The sequence below is a fragment of the Prunus mume genome, linkage group LG4, assembly GCF_029339155.1.
Source record: "Prunus mume cultivar Tortuosa linkage group LG4, ASM2933915v1, whole genome shotgun sequence".
In the NCBI taxonomy this organism is placed as follows: domain Eukaryota; kingdom Viridiplantae; phylum Streptophyta; class Magnoliopsida; order Rosales; family Rosaceae; genus Prunus; species Prunus mume.
In genome coordinates this window covers 9,463,356-9,487,389 of record NC_142701.1, presented here as the reverse complement: position 1 = coordinate 9,487,389, position 24,034 = coordinate 9,463,356, and the positions used below count along the sequence as shown (strand labels likewise).

Here is a 24,034-nt window from a genome sequence, read left to right as displayed (position 1 = left end):
ATGAGGGGGATTAGACTTGGGTAGTTGTAAAAAGAGAGATATCCATGTGAAGTGTGCTTGTTGGTTTTTCTTTTTCTCTTTGGATGATGTGTGTAGGCAACTACAATAAATTGATCGATCCTCGTTAAATTTGGAAGTTAAAAAAAAAAATAAAAAATTAATTCCTTCCTTTTTTTGCTTTCACGGAGCTCATCTGCACCATCTTCTATAGGATTCTTGTCCCTTTTTCTTTTGGGTTCCGCTGCATTTTATGTATCAATTTTCGTTCATATGGGAGATTAGAAATTTAATATAAATGAACCAACTCATGCAATATGCAATTGAGTACCAAGATCCTCGTTTGGTGTTTAAGATTGAATTGAATTGGATAACTCGATAAATGTAAGGGGTTGTATGATAACCATTTTATTTTCACTTTTTTTGAAAATTGAAAACAAAAAACATATTTGGTAAAAGATTTCATTTTCAGTTAAAAAAAAGTAAAATCTAGTTTTCGAAAACACCTTTATTTTAGAAAACAACTTGAAAGTGTTTTCAAAATAAATTTTTTTTTTTGCTCTCCTTTTTCATTCACTATTTTTACATCACCACACATGAAATACACTCTAGTTACTAAAACTCAGCATTTGGGACCTCCCGACTTGGACTCGGCAGCTCGATTCTTATATTCGGCAATAGACCTAGTCCAAGCCTCGAAACCTCCAAATCCAAAATTCACAAAAAAATCATCCTAAATTCAAAAAATTCACTGAAAATACTACAAACTCTTTGTAACATGCACTTTCATTCAACGATCTGAAATTCACAATTTGACCCCCAAAAATTCCATTTTCAAGTTCCACATAAAACTGAAAACTGAAATTTGTTACCAAACAACTTTTGTTCAGTTATCACTTTGCACTTTTTTTTCGAAAACTGAAATTAATTACGAAACAAGTTTTCAATTTTTAATTTTCAAAAAATGAAAACTGAAAAACTATAAATTGAAAACTAAAAACTGAAATAGTTATCAAACGGGCCCCTAAGGTATGTTGAGGAAGGAAATTAAGGTAGAGGTAAATAATTTTTCATTTTAGGTGAATTAGAAGGTTCAAGTCATAAGATGTTGATATATCCTACCATTATTTAAGGATTAGATTGGTAAGTTTTCTTCGTGAGTAATTCATATTCAACCTTCAACTTGAAAAAATTTCTTTATATCTTTCTTCAACATGCCTTCAATTTAGTGAGTTATCCAATTCAGTCCTAAACACCAAACAAATATATTGCTTATGGTCTTACATTTATATAAAATATTACCTTTAAAAAAATATATATATATATATTAATTATTAACTTTTTCCATATATGTTCACAAAAAATTACATTGTAAGCTTGCTGGTATGAACTGAGGGTTGGTTCTCTTTTGCTTGCTAGAACCTATATGATGCGGAAGGCTAATAAAACAAGCTTTTTATGGAAATTAATATGGATAGAACAAGATTAAGAAAAGGTTAATGGAGGAACCTGGCTTCAATAACAATAGTTATTTGCTTAATTTTTCTCAATGTCCACTTACAAAGAAATAAGATCAGATTAATCCATTCTGTTATTCAAATTAAAAACAAAACTGAAAGCATAAAACATAAATGGCTAAACTCGAGCCTACCCATCCAAATAAAAGGTGACTAAAATTCTTATTGCCGGTGGTGGTATGGGAAGAGAAAAAAATCTTTTGGTTTTGATTTTGTATTGGATTGATAAGTTTGATATATATAATCTCAATCCCACTCACCTAACGGCCTAAATGCTCGCATGACCTCGTTACTAGGTCATTAGGTGAGCGAGACTATATAATGTAGTAATGAGAAACTACAGTCGCTTTGCTTAAAATAATAATAAAAATAGTATAGTACTTGATATTAAAGTTATTAAATGAGAAACTTATTGCTGATAAATAATAAAACAAACAAAGACTTCAAACCCAAGTTTCTAATTATTTGTTCCCAAAAATTAAAAAAATTACACATTGACGATAGGGATGACAATTTTCCCCACGGGTAAGGATCTTCGCAGTGAATCGACCTTATTGGGTCAAGTATGAAGGATAAAAAGCAAGATTGGGGAATTTTTCGAGTATGGTGTTTGGGGAGGGGCGGGAATGGTTTTTGAATCCCTAACCTAAACCCTACCCATTTAGAAAATATATATATATATATAATTTATTTTATCATGCAATTATATTATTAAAATATATGATGGTAGTGCCACCTCTATAATGATGATCATTCTTGAACATGTAGTTTTCACATGTATTTTTTTTTTTTTTTAAATAGTCTAGATTTTTAGTTAATAAAAATGGAATTGATACATATCTTGTGCTCATAGTGCTTTTTTCTTGTTTAAAAGAGTAGTTTTTTATTTTATTTCCCCGTAATAGGGCTAGTCGGGGAAACCATTCCCTAATGAAAGTAGGGATGGAGAATCCCCAATTTGATTATTACGAGTATGAAGGCAAGGATGGGGGAAAAATGCTTAATGGGGATGAGGATGAGAATGGCATACCCACCCCCAATTCGACCAAATGTTGTTATTTCCACCCCATTCATATCTTCCCACTCATCTTATTTCTTCACTCCTCATTTTAGGCCTTGTTTGGTTCATAGGAAAGGAAACTTGGGGATGAGAAATCAATTGTCTTCTCATGTTTGGTAAGTCCAGATATGGGAAATCATTGTCTGTCTCATGGGAAAGTAGGGGGGAAAAGTGAAGTCATCCTCTAAACTTGGGTTTTGTTTTCCCTCATCATGGAAAAGTTTGGGAAAATGAGCCAATATTAAATAAACATTATTCATGACCATTTTGTCCCCATTAACAATTTAAAATTACAATATACCATTAAATGCATTCTTTTTTATTTGGTTTAATATGGGTATAATTGAAAATTTATACAAACTTTGTTTTCTATTCCTACTCGAAACAAACATGGGAAAGGAAATAAAGTGATATCTCCCGGTTACTTTCCGAGCATTACCAAACGTGGGAAAAGAATCTTCAATTTCCCATCCCTTGGGAAATGACATGAGAAATGATTTTCCCTCAAATTCATTCTGTGAACCAAACGGGGCCTTAAGGTTTATTAGTACGCTCATCCTACCCACCATCATTTCAAAAATTTCCCTACCCCTTCCTCCTTCATTTTTCCTTTCCTTTCCTTTATTTTAGTAAAAAATGGTGTGAGAAAGTAGGATTGGGGAGTGTTTAGTCACTTGTGATGAGGAAGTCATGAATTAAGGAAATCAGTAATATAGACAGAGAATGAATTGGAATTGGATGAAGTACTCGTTGTATTTAATCTAATAATTCTAAGTTCTTATCGAAATAATATCATCTTTTCGTTTGTTTGTGAAAAACGATGTGAGGAAGTAGGATTGGTGAGCGTTGTAAGTAAATAGGGAAGGCATGAATTAGGAAATCAGTAATATAAACAGAAAATAAATTGGAATTGGATTACCTTCTCTTTCTAATTAATATAATAATTTCAGGTTTCTATCCAAATAAGTAAAACTTGCCATAAAAGTTAAATAACAAAAATGGAAAGTGTGTAAATCCAACCTTTTGACCAAACCGTAGGGCGAGTAAAAACACGTGGCGGACTCCAATTAGTCCTCGAATATAACTTTCCTTTCCCTAGCCGTTTCTTACTCTCCACGGCAAAGCCAAACTCCTACCTAAGCCAGGTGGGATCCATTGAAACGGACGGTCCAGATCAAGCTAAGTGAAAGTGGGCTCTATGTACGACCACACGGATTGGTGTAATGGACCATCACCCATATTTATATAAAATGGACCCCAAAGCCGCAAAATAAGTCAAAGTCGTTTCGTTCTCGTAATCCCAAAAACGCACAAAAAGGCCTAAAAGCTCATAGCCCGAACCCTAATTTCAGGTTTAGGTCCATTAGGGTTTATCGGCCGAAAGCTCAAAACCTTCGAGCTCAAGCCCATCAACTTCGTCTTCTTCGTCCCAATTTCGAATTTCTTTTTTTTTCTCCTGACTCGAAATTAACCAATATTCAAATTTGGAGTTGCAGAGGCGGGTTCTTCATCTTCGGGGCTGCAATTTAGGGTAAGAAATTTTTCCTTTTAATTCTGTCTTCGGTTTTCTGAAATTTTGGATCTTGAACTTGTTGGTTTTCTGTATTCTTTACTCGCAGATTTCTGGTTTTTTTTTTAAAAGGTTCACTCTGATTGTTCAGAATGGTTAAGCTCTCTGGGTTCTGATCAATTTAAAAGAAAAATTAGGGCTTTATGTTGTTCAATTTGTGTGGCGTGAGTAATTGTGTTTATAGGGTTTAAGTTTTAACTTTTGGTTGATGCAGAAACCTAATTACCTTTTACTTGCTTTATTTAGGTTTTTTTATAACTAAAATATGCAAAAACACAGATATAGCTGCAGTCGCGAAACTTCAAAAGTATCCTCGCGTTTTAATCTGTTTTTGGTAGTATTTATGTTCAAGGTACAATTGCTTTTCTGCGTAGGACAGTTTGTACTTTTAGCATAAGGTACAAGTCACGTGCAGCAGGGCTCTGGTCTTTTTTTTTCGGTCGAAGGCTCTCCGTGTCTGTAGTGGGCATTTTCTTTTTCAGGCCCATAATGAAACGCATGTCATGATGTCACGGTGGTAATTTAAAGCCTAAGTTATATAACTACTCGGTCTTGGTTACACTGCCTTAGCCAAAAAAGAAGAAGATTATAGCTCTGTTTTTAGCAGTTTTTAGTTTTAATTTTAATTTTTTTTTTTCCAGAATTTGCAAGTTTGTATACATATGTAACTGTGATTCATAATTCCACTGCATACTTAATAACGTCTCGTGGAAATTCATCATTCAATTTAAAAGTTGTGCTCATGTTTTAGGTGATGTAATGATGGGAAGAATTATATCCCTGTGGTTCATTGTTCTGCTTTTGGTGATGCATTTTGCATCTTTATGTTGAACCTAAGTATCTAATACTAGCCCAATATGCTATTTTTCAGACTTATTTAAATCATCTTTATGTTCATGTAGGTAAATCTTTTGTCAACTAACAGGCTCTGATAAGGACTTTGGTTCCAATTAATGTTAAAATGGATCTGTATTTTCACTTAGTTTTGTGGGTCTGTTAAAAGAATTTCATAGTACTTCCTTTTCTGAATTCTTTTTCTTTGATGCTGAATTTGGCTTGTGTTCCTCTGTTACTGGTAGATCAACCCGGCATTTTCATTTGCTTGTGACATCTGCTTATTCATTCATTATATTCTCAATCCGTTTTAGGACTTCGCCTGCTTACTGGGAGATGGATATTCCTACTACTCCAACTGATAATAATGGGTTACCCAGTTCAGAAACCCAGACAAACAGGCGCAGGAGAAAGAAGTCTATTGTTTGGGAGTACTTCACAATTGAAACTGTTGGGGCTGGAAGTACTAAGGCTTTCTGTAAGCAGTGCAAGAGATCTTTTGCTTACATTACTGGTTCAAAGCTCGCAGGCACAAGCCACCTAAAACGACATATTGCCTTGGGAATCTGCCCAGTAAGTCGTCAGAAAAATCAGATGACTTCTTTTACACCAGGCTCCAAGACTGCTGCTACTGATCCACCAAAACGACGATCCAGAGCAAATTCTGGATATGCGAGAGTCTCTTTTGATCAGGACCGTTGCAATCATGACATTGCTAAGATGATAATTATGCATGGGTATCCACTTCACATTGCTGAACAACTAGGATTCGTCAATTTTGTTCAAACACTTCAACCACAGTTCAATTTGGTAAGCTGGAACACTGTTCAAAATGAATGCATGGGTATTTACCTTAGAGAAAAACAAAACCTTTTGAATCTTATCAGTGGAATTCCAGGGAAGGTCAGCCTTACAGTGGATTTGTGGACTTCAAATCAGAACCTGGGCTATGTATTCTTAACAGGACACTTTATTGATGATCACTGGAATTTATATCGTCAGATTCTTAATGTCGTTATGGTACCATCTCCAGATTCAGGTGACACTTTTAGTCAAGCTATTTTGACCTGCTTATCCGATTGGCATCTGGAGGGCAGGTTGTTTACCCTCACACTTGACCAATCCCTCTCTAATGAAACCATAATTGGAAATCTTAAAGGACTCCTTTCTGTCAAGAACCCACACATGCTCAACAGTCAGTTATTGCTACGAAATTGCTATGCCCGTGTTTTGAGTAGTCTTGCATGTGATGTACTGGTGGCAATGCGCGAAACAATTGCGAAAGTTCGAGAAAGCGTCAAGTTTGTGAAAACTTCAGAATCCCATGAAGAAAAGTTTGTTCAGCTGAAGCAACAACTTCAAGTTCCTAGCACAAAGAACCTTTCAGTCGATGACCTAACTAAATGGGACACAACTTATCATATGTTGGTGGCAGCTTGTGAATTGAGGGAAGTATTTGCTTGCTTGGATACATATGATCTTGATTACAACATAAATATATTGTCGGAGGAATGGAAGCAGGTAGAGACTCTATGCACATACTTAAAGCTTTTGTTCGATGCAGCCAACATTGTAACTGCCCCAGTGTACCCTTCAGCCAATGTATTCTTTCAGGAAGTATCAAGAATTCAAATGGAACTGATGCATGCAGCCATGAGTGTGGATCCCTTTGTCAGCTACCTGATGAGACCTCTGTATGAAAAGTTTGACAAATATTGGGAAAACTGCTGCCTTGTTTTAGCAGTTGCTGTTATTATGGATCCGAGGTACAAAATGAAAATTGTAGAGCTCGAGTTCAACAGAATCTATGGTGAGAATGCCGAGACATGGATTAGGATTATTGATGATGGCATTCATGAACTGTTCCTTGATTACATGATGCAAATGCTTACTCTACCTGAAACACCAATGGATGAAGGGAATGACAGCATCATCAAAACAGAGGCACCTGAAGAAGCATCTCAGGAGGGGTCTCTGCTGTCTTCTGTGGATGGGCTCCAAGATTTTGAATTGTACATATCTGATATCACAGGTGGCCAGCAAATGAAGTCAGAACTAGATCAGTATCTGGAAGAGGCCTTTACGGATCGAGTGGAAGACTTCGATGTTCTGGTTTGGTGGAGACTGAACAGAATGAAGTACCCAACTCTCTCTAGGATGGCTTCTGATATTTTGTCGATATCGGTGTCTACCGTTGCCTCTGACTCTGTGTTTGACACTGAAATAAAAAGAATGGATAGTTACCGGACTTCATTGGGTCCAGCAACTCTTGAGGCCCTTATCTGCGCCAAAGATTGGCTTAAATATGGATCATTCCCACAACCTCCAGCACTTTAAGTTTCTGATAGTTATGTTCTCAAAATGGAATTTTAGGCATAGGTTTCATTTTGTTCTTTAGGTAGATCATTGGGAGTCTCATTTTGATGGTTTTTAGATGTTAACACAATGCTAGTTAAATTTTGTTTTTCCTCCATCTTAGGATGCTTACAGTTACAAAATTTTGTGTTAGTATAGCACTTGTTTACATTCTTGGATTAGTAAATCAGCTGCAAGATTAATTGGTCCAGTGCAATCATATTCTTCCATTGATTCTGTTATCTTCCTACAATGTTGATTTTCTTTACTTGCAGCTTTATGTTATGATCATTCATGAGCAGTAAATTTCTTTTTACGTTTTCCTAATACTTTTTGAAGCCATCCAATTCTCCTTGGGATGAAATTGTAGAGTAGAGTTACTGATTCTTTTACCTTAGTAATTCTTGTTAAAAAGATGTTCTTTAAAAATAAATAAAAAATTGAAAGGGACGGTTTTGAAAAGATGTTCTCCCCATTGTTTTGTTCATGATATATAATGATGCTGTCTTCTTCTTCATATTGGTTTACTTTAAAAAGAAATCACATCTAACAGGATTTGAGCCTACGTCAATTTGTGTGTACATATTTAACTTCATCTCTGGACAGTTCATCATATCAAAGAGAAAAACAACCCATACAACATCTGATGCTTTTCTCTTTGTATGACTTTCTTTCTTGCCCTCAAAGTCAAATCTCACAGGCTCTACTCATCTTTAAGATTTTCAGTTCATCATTCTTTAAAGTACATGAAAATGATCTCTATGGCTTCTGTGACTCGAACCCACTTCCCCACACACACCCACCTTCAGTCTTTTGAAAACCCACCAATTACTCTCTTTGAGAACTGCAAGTCCATGGACCAACTCAAGCAAATCCATGCCCAAACAATGAAAACAGGCCTCACAGCACATCCAGTGGTGCTTAACAGAATTATAGTCTTCTGTTGTACTGATGAGTTTGGCGACATGAAGTATGCCCATCGGGTGTTTGACACAATTCCTGAACCAAGTGTTTTTCTTTGGAATACCATGATGAAAGGCTATAGTAGGATACGTTACCCTGATTATGGGGTTTCTATGTATTTCACAATGCAAAGGTTGAGTGTCAAGCCCGACTGCTATACATTCCCGTTCTTGTTGAAGGGATTTACGCGTGAAATTGCTTTGGAATGTGGCAAAGAGTTTCACGCTTCTGTGTTGAAGTATGGGTTTGATTCTAATGTTTTTGTTCAAAATGCATTGGTGCACATGTATTCTATTTGTGGTTTAATTGATATGGCACGTGGGGTTTTTGATATGATTTGTGAGAAGGAGGTTGCTACTTGGAATGTAATGATTTCTGGGTACAATAGAGTCAAGAAGTATGATGAATCCTGGAAGCTCTTCAATTGCATGCAGAAAGAGGGAGTATTGCCCACTTCAGTTACTCTTGTCTCGGTGCTATCAGCCTGCTCCAAATTGAAGGATTTAGATGCCGGGAAACAGGTTCATAAGTGTGTCAAGGAGTGCCTGATCGAACCCACTTTAGTTTTGGAAAATGCTTTGGTTGATATGTATGTAGCTTGTGGGGAAATGAATGCTGCACTTAAATTTTTTGAAAATATGAAAACTAAGGATGTAATTTCTTGGACTACAATTGTTAAGGGGTTTGCCAATTCAGGACAAGTTGATTTAGCTCGAAACTACTTTGATCAGATGCCAGAAAGAGACTATATTTCTTGGACTGCAATAATAGATGGGTACCTCCAGGTAAACCGGTTCAAAGAGGCATTGGAACTTTTCTGCCAAATGCAGACTTCATATGTAAAACCAGATGAGTACACTATGGTAAGCATTTTAACAGCCTGTGCACATCTAGGAGTGCTTGAACTAGGAGAATGGATAAAAACCTACATTGACAAAAACAAGATCAAGAATGACACCTTTGTTAGAAATGCTTTAATAGACATGTATTTCAAGTGTGGAAATGCTGAAAAAGCTTTGAGGGTTTTTGATGCGATGCTTCATAGGGACAAATTTACATGGACGGCAGTGATTGTTGGCCTTGCTACAAATGGAAATGGTAGAGAAGCTCTTGGCATGTTCTCTCAGATGTTAGAATCTTTGGTAACTCCAGACCAGATAACTTTCATTGGTGTTCTCTGTGCCTGTACTCACTCTGGCATGGTGGATGAAGGAAGAAAGTTTTTTGCTAGTATGATCACCCAACATGGTATTGAGCCTAATGTTACACATTATGGGTGCATGGTGGATCTTCTTGGCCGAGCAGGGCATCTAATCGAAGCTTTTGAGGTTATACAGAATATGCCAATGAAACCAAATTCAGTTGTGTGGGGAGCTCTTCTTGGCGCTTGTAGAATGCATAAAGATGCAGAACTGGCTGAAATGGCAGCTAAAAAGATGCTCGAGTTGGAGCAGGACAATGGGGCTGTTTACATTCTCTTGTGCAATATATATGCAGCTTGCAATAAATGGGAAAATTTGCGTGAAGTCAGGCAAATGATGATGAATAGGGGAATCAAGAAAACCCCTGGTTGCAGTTTGATAGAGTTGAATGGTGTTGTCCATGAGTTCGTAGCTGGGGATCGGTCACATCCTCAATCCGAAAAAATCTATTCCAAGTTGGATGAAATGATCAAAGACTTGAAATTTGCTGGGTATTCTCCGGATACATCGGAGGTTTTTCTTGATATAGGAGAGGATATAAAGAGAGTGCAGTATGCAGGCAGTGTGAGAAGTTAGCACTTGCCTTTGGACTGATCAGCTCAGGACCTGGTGTGACAATTAGAATCATGAATAATCTTAGAATCTGTGTGGATTGCCACGGCATGGCAAAGTTGGTCTCCAAGGTTTATGATAGAGAGGTGATTGTTAGGGATGGAACTCGGTTTCACCATTTCAGACAAGGCTCGTGTTCATGTAAAGATTATTGGTGACAGTTTAATAAAAGATAAAGAGTATATAACTTGGTGATTTAACTCACTCTCTACCGAATATCTAATGTTCGAATGATTGTAACATTGAGACGTGATAATTTCTCTGGCATTTGCCATCGATAGATTAAGCCTTGCGCATTCCTTTTCTTCAATCTCCATCACTCATGAAGAAAATACAATCATCCCATCATTCTCCCATTAACGAGTCTGATCACTATTTTTAGTATTGATGGAGGTGGAATCAGAGGGATTATCGCTGGTGTTATATTCATTATCCTAGAATATGAGCTTCAGGTAAAAAGATCAAAACCAAAACTCTAATGTTTAGTGCCAATATTAATTATGAGCAATATATAGTACCAAACTCAGTTCACCAAACAATGTTTCATTCGTTAGAATTATGAGTCCAATCTCCATTTTTGTTAGTTGATAACATGTTATAGGAACTTTTAGGATTTAATACAATGGCATGTGTAACACACGGTTCCTATATAAATTTTAGGAACATTTTGTTAGCAAAGCGCTAAAAAGGTATAAATTTAATTTCAATATTTTTTAATAACCAAAATAGTATTTTTACTGCAGTAAAAGTAAAATAAAAGATGTAATGGTGATATTTAAACCATGTTTTTCTCAACTCTTAGATTAGATCCAAGGATAGCTAATCACAACTTCCTTGGATCATAGGGTCGAGGAGAACGAGAATGAATTCTTGAAATGAGAAGTAGTACTTTTATTATATTGACACACCCATCCACCCAATCTCTAGTACGTTCCCCTTTAGAGCACTTCATTCCACCCATTTGCCATAGCAAAAGATAAGAGTAAGTAAAGGCGATTATTGTTCACTTAAATAGTATATGCCCTATCATTTTTTTATTTTTTATTTTGTGTGTTTTTTCACCCATTGCTATGGCAAGCCATGGACAATTACTATTCACATAGAATTAATTTTATTTATATGTATGAGATTAATAAATAAAACTTTTACAAGTATGTACAACTTTTTTTTTGAATTTTTTGGTAATTTTTCAGAATTTTTTTCGATTTTTTTTTTTCGCAGACTTGAGCGCCTATCCGCTGGAGCTGATTTTGGGAGACCGGGGCCTTTTGCCTGGGTGGGCTGTCCGCTGGAACTGCTCTTACGCCTACCCGTTTATCACCCATCCCACCTCGTGGAATCTATTCGTCCAAAAAAACCCTCTCCGAACCCAATATCTTCCAAGAGACCAAGAATCATGTGCGCTCATCAGCTATAGCACTCTCCCTCATGAGCCCTCGATTGCTCGTCTGCTGTCGGCGGTCAGGTACTGTTGTGTAGCAGCAACGTCATCTATCAGGTAATGTTCTCTCCTCTGGAGCTGAGTCTTTAAATCTTTCCTTCCAGATCGATACCGTACCGCGATTGGGTACGCTCGATCCATATCGAAATTCGTAGAGGGGTGAGCGAATTAGGCAACTGTGGGTGGAATAAAGGAAATAAAAGAATGGGCTTGCATATATAAAAACTATGGGTGGAACCATCTTAAGATTGCAATTTTAATCACATTCTGCACTGATGAATAAATGCACTAACCCTTCTTTGGCTTGCCTTCAATCATTTTCTTGAGAAGTGAGACAGGAACAGAAAAGTATAGAGAGATGAAGTTCAAGGCATTTCTTACAGAGAATGGTGTAAATCTTTTGGAAAAGAGGTTCCTACCAGCACTAGACAAGATGGGAAAGATATGCCATCTCTACCTCAACAGAGACCATGCTATCTTCCTCCACAACCTTCTCAATGGTGATGGAGTTCAGTCTATTGCTCAGTTTCGCAAAGAAGCTCTTTTCGATGACTATCGTATCTCCAGCCAGAATGAGGACCGCATTGCCTTTTCAGTAGACATTTCTCTTCTCCACCGTGCTCTTCGTAGTAGTGTCAGCATCTGTACTGAGTTTGGAAATGGGCCTACCGCCAATCGTCTCCAGATTAAATTGGTTAAGAAGCTGCCTCCAAATTCTACTCAACCAATGCCTTTCCTTACTTTTGAGACCAAGGGTTATAAATCTGCTGTAATTCAGGATGTGCCAATCTCAAAACCTTTGTCCAGAGCTCAGGTTCTTGAACTTCAAACTGCTCTTGATATGGCTCAAGATTTGCCTCAGACTCTGGTTCAGATTCCGGATTTGAATCAGTTGCAGAACTTTGTGGATCGGATGAGGCATGTGGGCGAGTTGCTCAATATTTCCATAAGCAAGTATGGGGATTTACACATTCAGATTTCCACAACATTAATCACACTTGGTGCTGAGTTTCAGAAGCTGTTGGTCTTAGGTGAAAGAGCTGATGCTCCATCTGAAGATGGAAACCTCAGTGCTCAGACTCGGTCAGCAAGGGCTATTTTGAGGGGAGATGCTCAATCTGTGCAAGTGAGTGTGAAGCATTTTGGCAAGAGCCTTCAGTGCCACTTGGCTAAGCCAGATTGCGCTTTCTATGGGATTGCTCCGCAAGGTGCTTGCTTGACAGTGATCTTCCAGTTTTTCATTCCTGGTTCCCATCAAATGGACAAGTCAATCAGTCTACATTGCAGACTTCCTGTACTGGACCAAGGGTCAGGTTGAGGGACTTAGGTGGGTTTGCCATGCATGGTTAAGCTTCAGAACTTTGGGTTAAATAGTCAGTTTGATAAATATCTTGACAAATTGATCCTGATTTTTGGTTTGAGTAGCCGTACATGCTATTGTTGTATTCTGCCAATGACATTTCAGACCAATGACTCATTTTCTTCGTGAATATGCACATCCCTTTACAAGCTGGTTGTGGAAGTTTTGGTCATGACATGATGAAATAGAAGGAAATGTCTACTTGAGTTGTTATGAAAGCAAAAATATAACGTCAAATAGTTGCAAGGATAGATGATTCTTAGCACAGATTGCTGTTATTCTGTATTTACATTTGGGTGATTTGAAGCATCAAGCTATTGTATAATTGAAGCTCCAAGATTTCTTGACCCAAAAAAAATAAAAAGAAGCTCCAAGATTTAGAATGTCTGGTGCCTGCCACATGTTTGACAAAATGAAGAGCCAATATAACTGGTGCCTTTAGTCGTGAGTGTTTGTAATATGCTTGAAGCATCTGATCACAAATGCAACCATGAGAAATATTGAAAAAACGACCTCCTAAAAATTTGCTCTTGAATAAATTTGGTGTGTAGGATTTACTTTAATTTCATATTCAGACCAAAACACAATCTGAATTTTATTAGACTCTCCTTATTGGGGGATGTGATTTGTGTTTTCCATGTCATATTCTTTCGGTTCTATTTAGCTTCTACCAAACAAATAAAATGAGAGAAAAATGACAGAAATTGTACATAAATTTCCAGCTACAAAGAGGTGGTGCCTTAATGTTATGTGTTACACCATTCATTCTGTACATAATTTCTCACTTACAGGGCAGGATCCTCTGTAAGACAAAGCTTATTCAATATCTCATCCAAAGCCCCGAATGCAACCTTGTATCGGTCTTGTGATTTCCTCCCTTCTTCCACAACTTGCACAATGCATTTATACAAATGGTCATACCTGTGAACTGGGTTATTAATGTCAATGCCACTGCAGCTATGATCAAAAATGTAATTGCGTTTAATATCCTTTCTCCATCGCGAAAGGACGTATTGAGCCGGGATCTCCTCCACGCCATTTTGGTTAAGGACTGATAGTGCGTGCCTGCACAAATATCCCCTCAAGTTGAACATGCCACAGATGCAAAGGACCTCCATCTCAGATGGATTATACAAAACCTCATGGTCTCTCACCTCTCTCCTATTTCCATCAACTTCAGTTTGTTCCTTCACTATGTATGTTATGACTGGCCCATCAGGATTTAACTGACTAGTGCTGAAACAAGAGTACATTCCTTCTACCTCCGATTCAAACTTCCTAAGAATGTCATTCGTGTACACTTTGGAGAGTTGCAACTCAAAATAGCATCTTGACTTCAACATATAACTCGAATTTCTTGAATCCAAATCTGCCAAGGCTTCCAGCCGATGATGCGTTTGCAGAGCTTGATCATACTTATCTAAAAATTCCTTTAAAGGAGTATCTTTATGAAGAAATTCTTTGAAGTATGAAGAGACAACCTCACCTGGTTGCACAGGGCACATCCCTGCCAAAAATATATCCTTCAAATATACTGGAACCCACCGCTTCCGATCGTCAAATAATGCTTGAAGCCATTTATGATCCCTAATTCCATGGTGCTGGACCATATCCTCCCAAGCTGCTTCAAATTCCTCCACCCTCAGAGAGTAATAAACTGCTCTACTAAAAGATTCTTTAATTGCTTCATACTCGAACAATTCTCCCAAATTTTCTGGAATCTTTTGCATTATATGTGATAAGCAAAGACAATGAGAAGCTCTAGGGAAAACATCAGAAATGGCAGTTTGCAATGTTCTGCATTGACTGGTAATGATCGCTTGAGGAGGGCGTCCCAGTATGCATGTAAGCCAAGCTCTAAACAACCATGTATAGGATTCAACTGTCTCACTTGCAAGTAAACCACAGCCTAGCAGCACAGATTGTCCGTGATGATTTACTCCAATAAATGACACCAGCGGGACTTCAAACTTGTTTTCCAAACATGTAGTGTCAATGGCAACTATATCACAGAAATAACTGTAAGCAACCCTTGTCCTCGCATCAGCCCAGAACAAATTTCTCAAGCATCCTTTCTCATTTAGATCCACCACATAAAAGAAGTTTGGATCCATTAACTGCAAGCGAGAAAAGTAATTCTGAACTGCTTGGGCATCTCCTTCTTTAAGCTTCAATTGATTGGAGTAGTCAACTCTATTCCCAGATTCTCCTTCATCAACATCTATGCTTCCATTACCCTCAGAATCAATGATGACTGTTCGAAATAGCCTGATCTTTTGCACTTCTTCAGCAGTATCTAACTGCAACGCTCTTTTAGTTCCAACACCTACGCTCTTGTGAGATTTATAAAATTTTCCACTTGCTGGACTAATCAAGTGGTTGTGCTCAAGCTCAACTTCAATAACTCTCCACCTGTTTGAGTCCATTAACCTAAACTTTATCATTGCTGGACAACCGGTTCTAGTTTCTGGCCTTGGGCGATTTGCTTCACTCTTCTTTTTGAAACCTGCGCTACTGCAGCTAAGTTTTCCTCTGTATCTTTCCTTGCTCTTTCTATACCATGTATTGCTTACCCTAACCCCAAATCCCTGTTGCTTGGCATAACAATTGTAGAAGTAATACACATCCTCATAAGAATCAAATTCCATTCCAACAACAGGAGGGAGAGGGTTCTCTCCTTGAATAATGCCAGTTTGACTGATAAAATCTGTCATTGCACAGTCTCCTTCAATCTCAAATTCATCAGCATCATCATCGCCCGCTGGCTCCGTGTTCAGTGAAACTTCATCCATATCTAAACAGACATAAAGCCAGGAAACCAGTTAACAAGGAAGGGAAAAGCCATACAAGAATACGTAACAATAAAGTCGAAAAACCAGGTACACTTAGCATAAATCCTCCACTTTCCAACTCTCAAAGCTAATCTCTCAAACGATTTCCTAATAGAATCAGCTACCTTCATTGAACATTTGAATAAAAATATTCAAAGTTAGTAACAATATACTGATTTCTTTACTATCCAGAGCACTAAACCCTACATATCTGGGGTTTGGTCCTTAAAAACGAGAAACCCAAGAACTAATCTTGAATTCTAAAATCTGCACTGTTATGAATTGGAAAAACAAACATCACTTCAGTTTAAATTTCTGGGTACTGTTCAGTAAACTTTTCCTCACATTGTTTGAAAGTTGAAGCACCAAAAAAGGCAAAAAGGCCAACAGCCCTTTCAAGATTTTCCTCCATTTTCTCAGCAATCAACCCAGGTACAACTTTTTAGTTGTTTTGACAAACATAAGTTAAACTTCACTGAATTTGAAAGTGAAAATCGATCAAACAAAAAGGAACTAACAAAATAACACTCTACCCAGCTAAGTCCACTAGACAACCACACAAATTTGAGTACTAACTTGATATACATACAAATAACATTCAGAATTTTGGCTTCTTTTCTCGAATTCTTCATTTTCTCGGGAAACAAACAACAGATAACAGAGCAGGTGAATGCTTTGGCAAATTGAATTAGAATTCGATGAGTCTTCAGGGTTTACCTGATCGGAGAGTCGCGGGAGAGTTTCCGGAAAATCGGCAAGTACACTCGCTCAGCAAGGAAAGTGGCGCGTGACGTACAAAGTGGCTTAGTCCGATCGAACTGAACTGAAGGTTTTTTTCTTAACTGAACTGAACTTAAGTTTGATATGGGGCTAAAATATCAAAAATGCCCCTATGGTTTCTTTTGCCCTTTCGATAATATCATTGGCCTCCTCCCTGCCGGGTTTGGGCGTTTTGTTCTTGTGCCTAATTTGACTCAGAATTTTGTGTCTGTAAAGACAAACTAAATTATCACTTGAATTTTTTATCCACCAAAAAAAAAGAACTTATGACTTGAGTTTTGTCTTCTTTTAAATTCAACCCTCTCCTCCTCTAATATCGCTTATATAAAGAAAAATTACACATATATATAACTTGAATTATTTAGACGTTCCACACACACATGTTATGCAGTTGAATTTGTAGTGGGTAACTTTTTATATTGTATTTTTTTAATACTGAAAGGACAAAATCAACATTTTATATCTTTCGATTTTCTTGATATGTTCTAGTATGTATAAAGTAAGTATAACAATTTGACAACATAACACACCAAATTCACAAAAAAGCGTCACGTTCTATCCTACATAACCCTACTGAGGCAAGAAGCCAGCAAAGAGCTACCCAGTTTTTTTCCTTTTTTGGTTTCATTTGGGTTGTAGAAGTTCAATATAAGAACTCAAGCAGCGACCCCTTTTTGGGCCATGAAGCGTTTTCATTTTGTGAGATACTTTCTTTGTCTACTTATATTTTTCACACTCATTCTCTCAACTTTATTGAGAGAGGCCTCTAATAAAATCCAATTTCTCTCCCCAAAATATAAAGAGTCTGGTTTGATGGTAAACAGGCACAGCAGGCAGCTGGAGATCTTGGCTAGCCAAAAGTAAAAACAAAGACTGGTTCATATCTGTCGTGCAAAATTGCTTGGACAATCACAGATAAAGATGAGGAAAAATACATACAAGCTGACCTTCTCATGCTCCCTACTTATATATGGTATTGGCATTCTTCACAGATAACAGGTTGAAGCTATCCTTTCCGCCATCGGATGAGAGAGAGAGAGAGAGAGAGGAGGAAAAGGTATATAAAACTAAATTCATAATTACAAAAGATGTCGCACCTTAACATTACAACTCATTCGTGTTTGTCCTCTACATCATGAACCCTATTCAATGACTCTTCAAATGCTTGCAATGCTACCTTGTAATGGTCAGGAGAAATCACACCTTCCTCTACAATTTGCAAGGCACTTCTATATAACTGATTGAACCATTGCATGCGGTCGGTGTCATCAGCATTACCGGAGCTGTGATCTGGAATATATATACGCTTGAAATCCTTTTTCCATCGCGACAAAATGTACTTGGAAGGGATCTCCTCCACTCCATTAAAATTAAGCACACACAATGCATGTCGACATAAATACCCGTAGAAGTTAAAGCAACTGCAAATGCAACGAACCTCACCTGCTGTTCTGTTGTACAGAACTTCATAATCTCTAATCTCTCGCCTATTTCCCTCAACCACAACACGCTCCTTGACCAAGAATATGATGATTGGCCCGTCAATGTGTAACTGTGTAGTGCTAAAACAAGAATACATTTCCTCCACTTCAAATTGAAACTTCTTGAAAATTTCTCTGGTGTAAACTTTTGAAAGCTGGAACTCAAAGGAACATCTTGTTTTTAAAATGGGACTCGAGCTTCGTGACTCAATATCCGCAAGAGCTTCTTCCTTATGCTTCTTTTGCAGAGCCAATTCATACTTATCAAGAAATTCTTTCAGTGGAGTTTGTTTGTGCACATATCTGTCAAAAAATGGACTTAAGGTTTCACCTGGACGTGCAGCCGACATTCCAGCAAAAAATGTCTCTTTCAAATAAACTGGAGCCCACCGAAATCGGTCTTCATATAAAGAACGAAGCCACTCATGATCACCAACCCCAAAACGCTGAATCATGAATCCCCATGCTGCTTCAAATTCAATCACCTTCAGAGTTTCATAAACTGCTTTAATCAATGCCTTCCTAATGGCATCATAGTTGCGCAATCCTCCTAATTTTTCTGGAACTTTTTTAATGATGTGTGACAAACCAAAACGATGATGACATCTTGGAAATACCTCTGCAATTGCACTCTGTAAGGCCTTGCACCTGTCAGTAATAATTGTTTGTGGAAAATGTCCTGATACACATGTAAGCCAAGCTCTGAACAACCAAGTATAAGATTCTGTCGTCTCCCCAGCAAGCAGGGCACAACCAAGCAATACTGTCTGCCCATGGTGATTTATCCCTACAAATGCCACAAGTGGGATCTCATATTTATTTGACAAATATGTGTTGTCAAAGTATATCACATCAGCAAAATAACCACAGGCTGCCCTACACCGAGCATCCATCCAGAACACATTCCTTAACCGCCCATCATCATTGAGGTCCATCAAGTAAAAGAAGTTCGGATTAGTCAACTGCATTCGGCAAAGATAGTTATAGATTGCTTGTGTGTCACCTTTCTTAAGGTTCAACTGATTGGGATGGTCAGGAAAATTCCTGATATCTGTTGGATTAGAATTTGAGGTCCCATCGCCCCCTGAATCTATCACAAGTGCTCGGTACAACTTAATTGTTCGTTTTTCTGCATCTGAACTTGACTGTGACTTCCTTTTCATTCCACTTCCCACCTTCTTAATTGATTTGTAGATCTTAGCACCTAACAAATGGTTATGTTCAAGTGTAACTTCAAGTACCCTCCACCTCTTGGAGTCCACTAACCTCATCCTTAACATTGCAGGACAGCCAGTTCTTGTTTCTTTTCTTAAACGGTTTACATCCTTAATTCTTTTGAAACCCTGGCTGCTGCAACAAAGTACTGCACCGTACTTCTCTCTACTGTTCCTCTTAAACCATGAATTCTTCACTCTAACACGAAATCCCACTTCCTTAGCATAGCAGTTGTAATAATTATAAGCATCATCATAAGACTCAAATTCCATTCCAACAGCGGGGGCAACAAATTCCTTTCTTCCTTCAAGGACACCATTTTGAACATCTAATTCTGTCAGGACACCATCTCTATCAGTTACAATCTCATTGCACTCACCATCTGGTACTAGCTCAATGTTAGCAGAGGCTACTTCCATCCGAAAGACAAGTGATAAATTCAGAAACCAATCTACACAAAAAGGAAAAAACAAAGAATCTAATATATATTATTCGGCTAACACTAAATACCATCCAATCTATTGTCCAAGACTCCAAACACAACTTCTAATAAAAACAACGCTAGATCAAACAAATAAGTACTCACTTTAACCATCAGAAACATAGTTGCCTAATTCGCTCACCCCCTACGGATTTCGATCTGGATTGAGCGTACCCAATCGCTGTACGGTGTCGATCTGGAACGAAGGATTTAACTACTCAGCTCCAGAGGAGAGAACAGTACCTGATAGACGACGTCGCTGCTACACAACAGTACCTCACCGCCGACGGCAGACGAGCAATCGAGGGCACATGAGGGAGAGTGCTATAGCTGATGAGCCCACATTTGATTCTTGGCCTCTTGGAAGATATTAGGTTCGGAGAGCATTTTTTGGGACGAATAGATTCCAAGAGGTGGGATGGGTGATAAATGAACAGGCCTATCTACCTCCTAAAATAAGAAGTCAATTTAGGGGCCTTAAATTTGAGGAGAGAGAAAGGACTCTAGTGGTGACCCCTTATAATTTAATCTGCTTTATTTAATGAATATTTCAAACTTTTATTTAATGCTAACTATTTTTTATTTTATTTTATAATAGAGATGGACCAATCAAAAAAGAGTTATAGCATTTATGACTCTCCAAATTATGGAGTATGATTGGAGTTGAAATTTTTTAGAGAGCTCCTAAAATAGTTTTATTATATTCTTAGCCAAATTTTAGCTAAGAAATAAAGAGCATCATTGTGGAAGCTCTAAGAGCGAGTTCCAGAGACAGCCCAGGCAAAAGGCCCTCGGTCTCCCAAAGTCACCCAATCAGTGACATCCGGCAAGGGCCCAAGGCAAGATAGGCTCTGAAGTCTGCGAAGAAATTATTTTTGAAAAATTACCAAAAAATTCAAAAACAAATTTGTGCATACTTAGTAAATTTTTATTTATTAATCTTATACATATAAATAAAATTAATCTCATGTGAATAGTAATTGGAGTTGTCATGGAAATGGGTAAAAAAACACACACAAAATTGTTAAGGCATATACTATTCAAGTGAACAATAACCGCCCTTATTTACCTTAATCCCCATGTAAAATGGGTGAAAGTGCTCTAAGGGCGAACGTACTAGAGATTGGGTGGGTGGGTGTGTTAATATAATAAAATTAATGCTTCTAGTTTCAAGAATTCAGTCTCGTTCTCCTGGGCCAGTTTTGTATTGTTGTCTTTGTAAAAATAATCGTTGTCGATTTTGCGAGAGAAATCAGCTGTATGATAAAGCAATTTGGCGTTTGGTAAAATTTTTGTTAAAAGTGTTGTTAGTATTGATTTTACGCATAATTAGAAAATGATTGCCGCATAATCATTAAACCCAACGCCTCTTTGAAACTGATTCATGTATAATCAGAAAAAAAGCACATCATTAGTTGTTTTCCCTTATAGCTTTCTCTCACATCAATTTTTAACAATAAATGATTTTCTCACAGTTTACCAAACTGGTTGGGTTTCTCAAAATTTTTAAAAAATCACTTATCATCTCAAATAAGCAATGCCAAACTAGCACTAAGAACTGAGGGAAAAAAAAAGGTTTAAATATCAATATGTCATATCTTATTTTACTTTTACTGCAGTAAAATACTATTTTGGTTATTAAAACTATTTTTTAAAAGAAGAGTTTAATATAAGAGATGAAAAACATGAACAAAAAACTCATCTACTCGATTGGTTGTTGCCATGATTATTCGAATGACATAGTTGTTGGATAACTAGAAACCTTGTTTTCCCGTCAAAGGTTCTGCATTTTCTTAAAGGTTAGATGTAATGGTGGGTTTGAGGGCGACGCTTTTGGTGGCAGTAGTGTTCATTTAGGCCATGTGTTGTTTTATGGTTTTGTTATTTTGGGTTTTGTCAGCTTTATTTTAGATTATACTCAATTGTAGTGATGTGGGCTAGTAGTTGTTAATGTGTCTGGTTTAGTTCCGACAGAATGATAGTTGTTGAAGTGCTAGGCTAATAGGTGGTAAATGTTCTCCCAGTTATGCTTCAAATTTGGCAGTCATGCTCCAACTAGACATTTTTGGTGAGGAGGTTGTCGTAGTTCTCCGTCATTTTGGCAACATTGGCACGAAGTCACTCCACTTCTGCTTGAAGATGCGCATCGATTGAAAGTTTCCTACAGAAGAATTCCATGATGAGAATCTCAAATTACATCTTTTTAATATTATTTTGGAGACTTTATGATATAATTTTGGCTTAATAAATATAATTTCACTTGTTGTTACATTTTATTCTCACCAACTAGATTTATGAAATTTATATATTAATTTGGTGAACTTATTAGGTGAATTTATCTTCTGTAGGAAGTTGGAAAGCCAAAAGATGAAGACATACATTTGTCCAAGTTCAAGCTAGGTGTGAAGAGAATTGTTGGCAGATTTTATTGAAGAATTGATTATGGGATTATTGTGATTATAAAGAGAAATAAAGAGGGAGAAGAAAAGACAAAACCGTTGAAGCTAAAGAGGCTATTTCATGTCATTCATAGCCATTTAACGCTCACTTACCTCCCCGTTATTTCTTTTCCACTAACTCTCCACCATCAACACATGTTTAATCCAATTAATCCCTCACTTAAACCCTTCATTACCCACCAAGAATGTATTAACTTCCCACTCACCTCATTGACTACTATAAATCAACCATCAACTTATTTGGCAAGGGCACCACTACGACAGATTTATTTATCCATTTCATTCAAAATTTAGTTTATGTTTTCCTTTATAATGAGTTGCTAAAACTCTAGCTAAGGCTAAAGGGAATGTTCTTTGAGTAAGTTTGTGAATTGTTCTTTAATCCAATATACGGTATGAATTGCTAAATTCTTTTATTTTTTGTTGTTCAATATTTTCATATCTTTTTATTTTGATTGATGTTAAGTGTTATTATCTTTTCATGAGTTGAATTATATTTTTCTCATTGTTAAGAACTGACTTAGCATGCTTTTAAATTAAAAGAGTAGATATTAAGCAATTCCATTTTCTAAACAATCATTAATAAAATATAACATTGCAAAATTAAATTGGTTTTAATTTCTTTATCTTCCGGTTAAAGTTTCTCAATGATGATTTTAATCGAGTTATAATTTGGATTAAAGAGCATGAAACATATTTTGTTTAAAGAATTGAACCTTGATGCCTTAGCATTTCCATTATTGATATTTCATTTTTAAACTTAATTTCCACAACAATCAAATCAAATTACTTTTCCATTTTGCCTACCTGCTCCTTGAGGATACGATACTTGGACTTCCAAGATTATTACTGCGTGTGACTACTTGCACTTGGGTAGACGCAACATTCCACATAAGGGATTTGATGCTGAGTGCCAAGGCTAGCGTCGCTCGGCATGACGAAGTATGATGGACTGAAGAGGCGAAAAGGTCGATAGGCGAATTAGCCAGTGGGGCTAGTAGAGATGTGAGATTTGAAAGTCGATTCCCACAGACAGCGTCAAATTGTTGATGTCCAAAATTGAATTCAATTTAGATAGAAGAAGTGTGGACTCTTCAGCAGGATTTGGGGGTTGTGGACCTTCAGCAAAAGTGATCTTCGGCCACAAAGTGATCCTTCAGAAGAAGGATAAAAGCAGAAATCGTCAAGTTTCGAGTACTGGTGTAATATTTGTCGAATGCTCTCCGATGCTTAAGTCAACGAGTGTGGGGTACACAATAATTTTGACAGAGTAACAATAAAGGTAAAAAGTAGTTACCTTTTTACTTAGGCACTATTCCTATTTTATAGAGAAATGAAAGTGGGAGTTTGCACAAAATTTCGATATGGAACTTTGTGCAAATCACTATGGTGGCGACACATGTCTAAGGCTTAGGTTCTGTAGTTGAAAGCCCAACAACCGCCTTCTACAAGCAATTGCCTCATAGGAGGAAGGTATCCTTTTGGCGGACTGGGATCATGATGACGTCATCAGTGTTTTGGGGATTGCCCTAAAAGTGTTTTTCTTTTGGTAGGTAGTGGGTCTGTCTATGCACCAGTCTCCTAGTACCGAATGTGCTCGGTTGATTATGGTACAAACATATTTAAGTTCAGAACTTCCTTCAACAAAGTGAAGAAGGAATACTACTAGACCAAATGACGTTGACATCAGAGTTGAAACTTAAAAGAATTTTAAGCTTTCATTCTCTTTCCTTCTTAAAAAAAAATTTTATGCTAAAAGTCACTTTTGGTCCTTGTAGTTTGGCACTTCAACCACTTTTGACCCTATAGTTTCAATTCAATCAATTTTTACCTTGTAGTTTCGTATTTGTAGCAATTCAAGGACAAGTTAGTATTC

The 24,034-nt window shown here is 37.2% G+C and overlaps 4 protein-coding genes and 1 pseudogene across 9 annotated transcripts; 3 read left to right on the top strand and 2 right to left on the bottom strand.

The window, feature by feature from the left end:
• Positions 1–3,841: 3,841 nt before the first annotated feature.
• On the top strand, positions 3,842–7,550 carry LOC107880951 (zinc finger BED domain-containing protein DAYSLEEPER-like). The gene is made up of 2 exons (XM_089050704.1): positions 3,842–4,105; positions 5,293–7,550. The coding sequence occupies exon 2, from the start codon at positions 5,315–5,317 to the stop codon at positions 7,313–7,315; it is 2,001 nt and encodes a 666-aa protein (XP_088906830.1). The 5' UTR covers positions 3,842–4,105; positions 5,293–5,314; the 3' UTR covers positions 7,316–7,550.
• A 313-nt stretch (positions 7,551–7,863) lies between these two features.
• Positions 7,864–10,310, top strand: LOC103328103 (Pentatricopeptide repeat (PPR) superfamily protein). Its single transcript, XM_008230493.2, is given in 2 exon segments — positions 7,864–10,033; positions 10,036–10,310. Coding segments are annotated over 2 exon segments (2,271 nt in total). The 5' UTR covers positions 7,864–7,995; the 3' UTR covers positions 10,269–10,310.
• Positions 10,311–11,329: 1,019 nt separating this feature from the next.
• LOC103328104 (Hus1-like protein) lies at positions 11,330–13,294 on the top strand. Of its 2 annotated transcripts, none has more exons than XM_008230495.3 (2): positions 11,330–11,608; positions 11,882–13,294. In XM_008230495.3, exon 2 carries the CDS (start codon positions 11,910–11,912, stop codon positions 12,867–12,869), a length of 960 nt encoding a protein of 319 aa, XP_008228717.1. In that variant the 5' UTR covers positions 11,330–11,608; positions 11,882–11,909; the 3' UTR covers positions 12,870–13,294. The 2 variants fall into 2 exon arrangements, with proteins under 2 accessions (XP_008228717.1, XP_088906189.1); XM_089050063.1 differs by having other exon boundaries at positions 11,331–11,608; positions 11,879–13,294.
• Positions 13,295–13,595: 301 nt separating this feature from the next.
• Positions 13,596–20,078, bottom strand: LOC148917860 (protein FAR1-RELATED SEQUENCE 6 pseudogene; annotated as a pseudogene). Of its 2 annotated transcripts, none has more exons than XR_016125992.1 (2): positions 19,943–20,078; positions 13,596–15,705 (listed from the first exon to the last, which is right to left on the bottom strand). The product of XR_016125992.1 is annotated as a protein FAR1-RELATED SEQUENCE 6 pseudogene, transcript variant X2 (transcript). The 2 variants fall into 2 exon arrangements; XR_016125991.1 differs by lacking the exon at positions 19,943–20,078 and adding an exon at positions 16,460–16,709.
• On the bottom strand, positions 17,384–20,081 carry LOC103328106 (protein FAR1-RELATED SEQUENCE 6-like). Of its 3 annotated transcripts, none has more exons than XM_089050062.1 (2): positions 19,943–20,081; positions 17,384–19,669 (listed from the first exon to the last, which is right to left on the bottom strand). In XM_089050062.1, exon 2 carries the CDS (start codon positions 19,635–19,637, stop codon positions 17,634–17,636), a length of 2,004 nt encoding a protein of 667 aa, XP_088906188.1. In that variant the 5' UTR covers positions 19,638–19,669; positions 19,943–20,081; the 3' UTR covers positions 17,384–17,633. The 3 variants fall into 3 exon arrangements, with proteins under 3 accessions (XP_088906188.1, XP_088906187.1, XP_088906186.1); XM_089050061.1 differs by having other exon boundaries at positions 17,384–19,696; positions 19,805–19,943; XM_089050060.1 differs by having other exon boundaries at positions 19,805–19,943.
• Between the last annotated feature and the right edge of the window lie 3,953 nt (positions 20,082–24,034).

Bases quoted from the DNA above. Each gene is read 5' to 3' on its own strand.
- LOC107880951 (XM_089050704.1), top strand. From the start codon at position 5,315: ATGGATATTCCTACTACTCCAACTGATAATAATGGGTTACCCAGTTCA.
- LOC103328104 (XM_008230495.3), top strand. From the start codon at position 11,910: ATGAAGTTCAAGGCATTTCTTACAGAGAATGGTGTAAATCTTTTGGAA.
- LOC103328106 (XM_089050062.1), bottom strand. From the start codon at position 19,637: ATGGAAGTAGCCTCTGCTAACATTGAGCTAGTACCAGATGGTGAGTGC.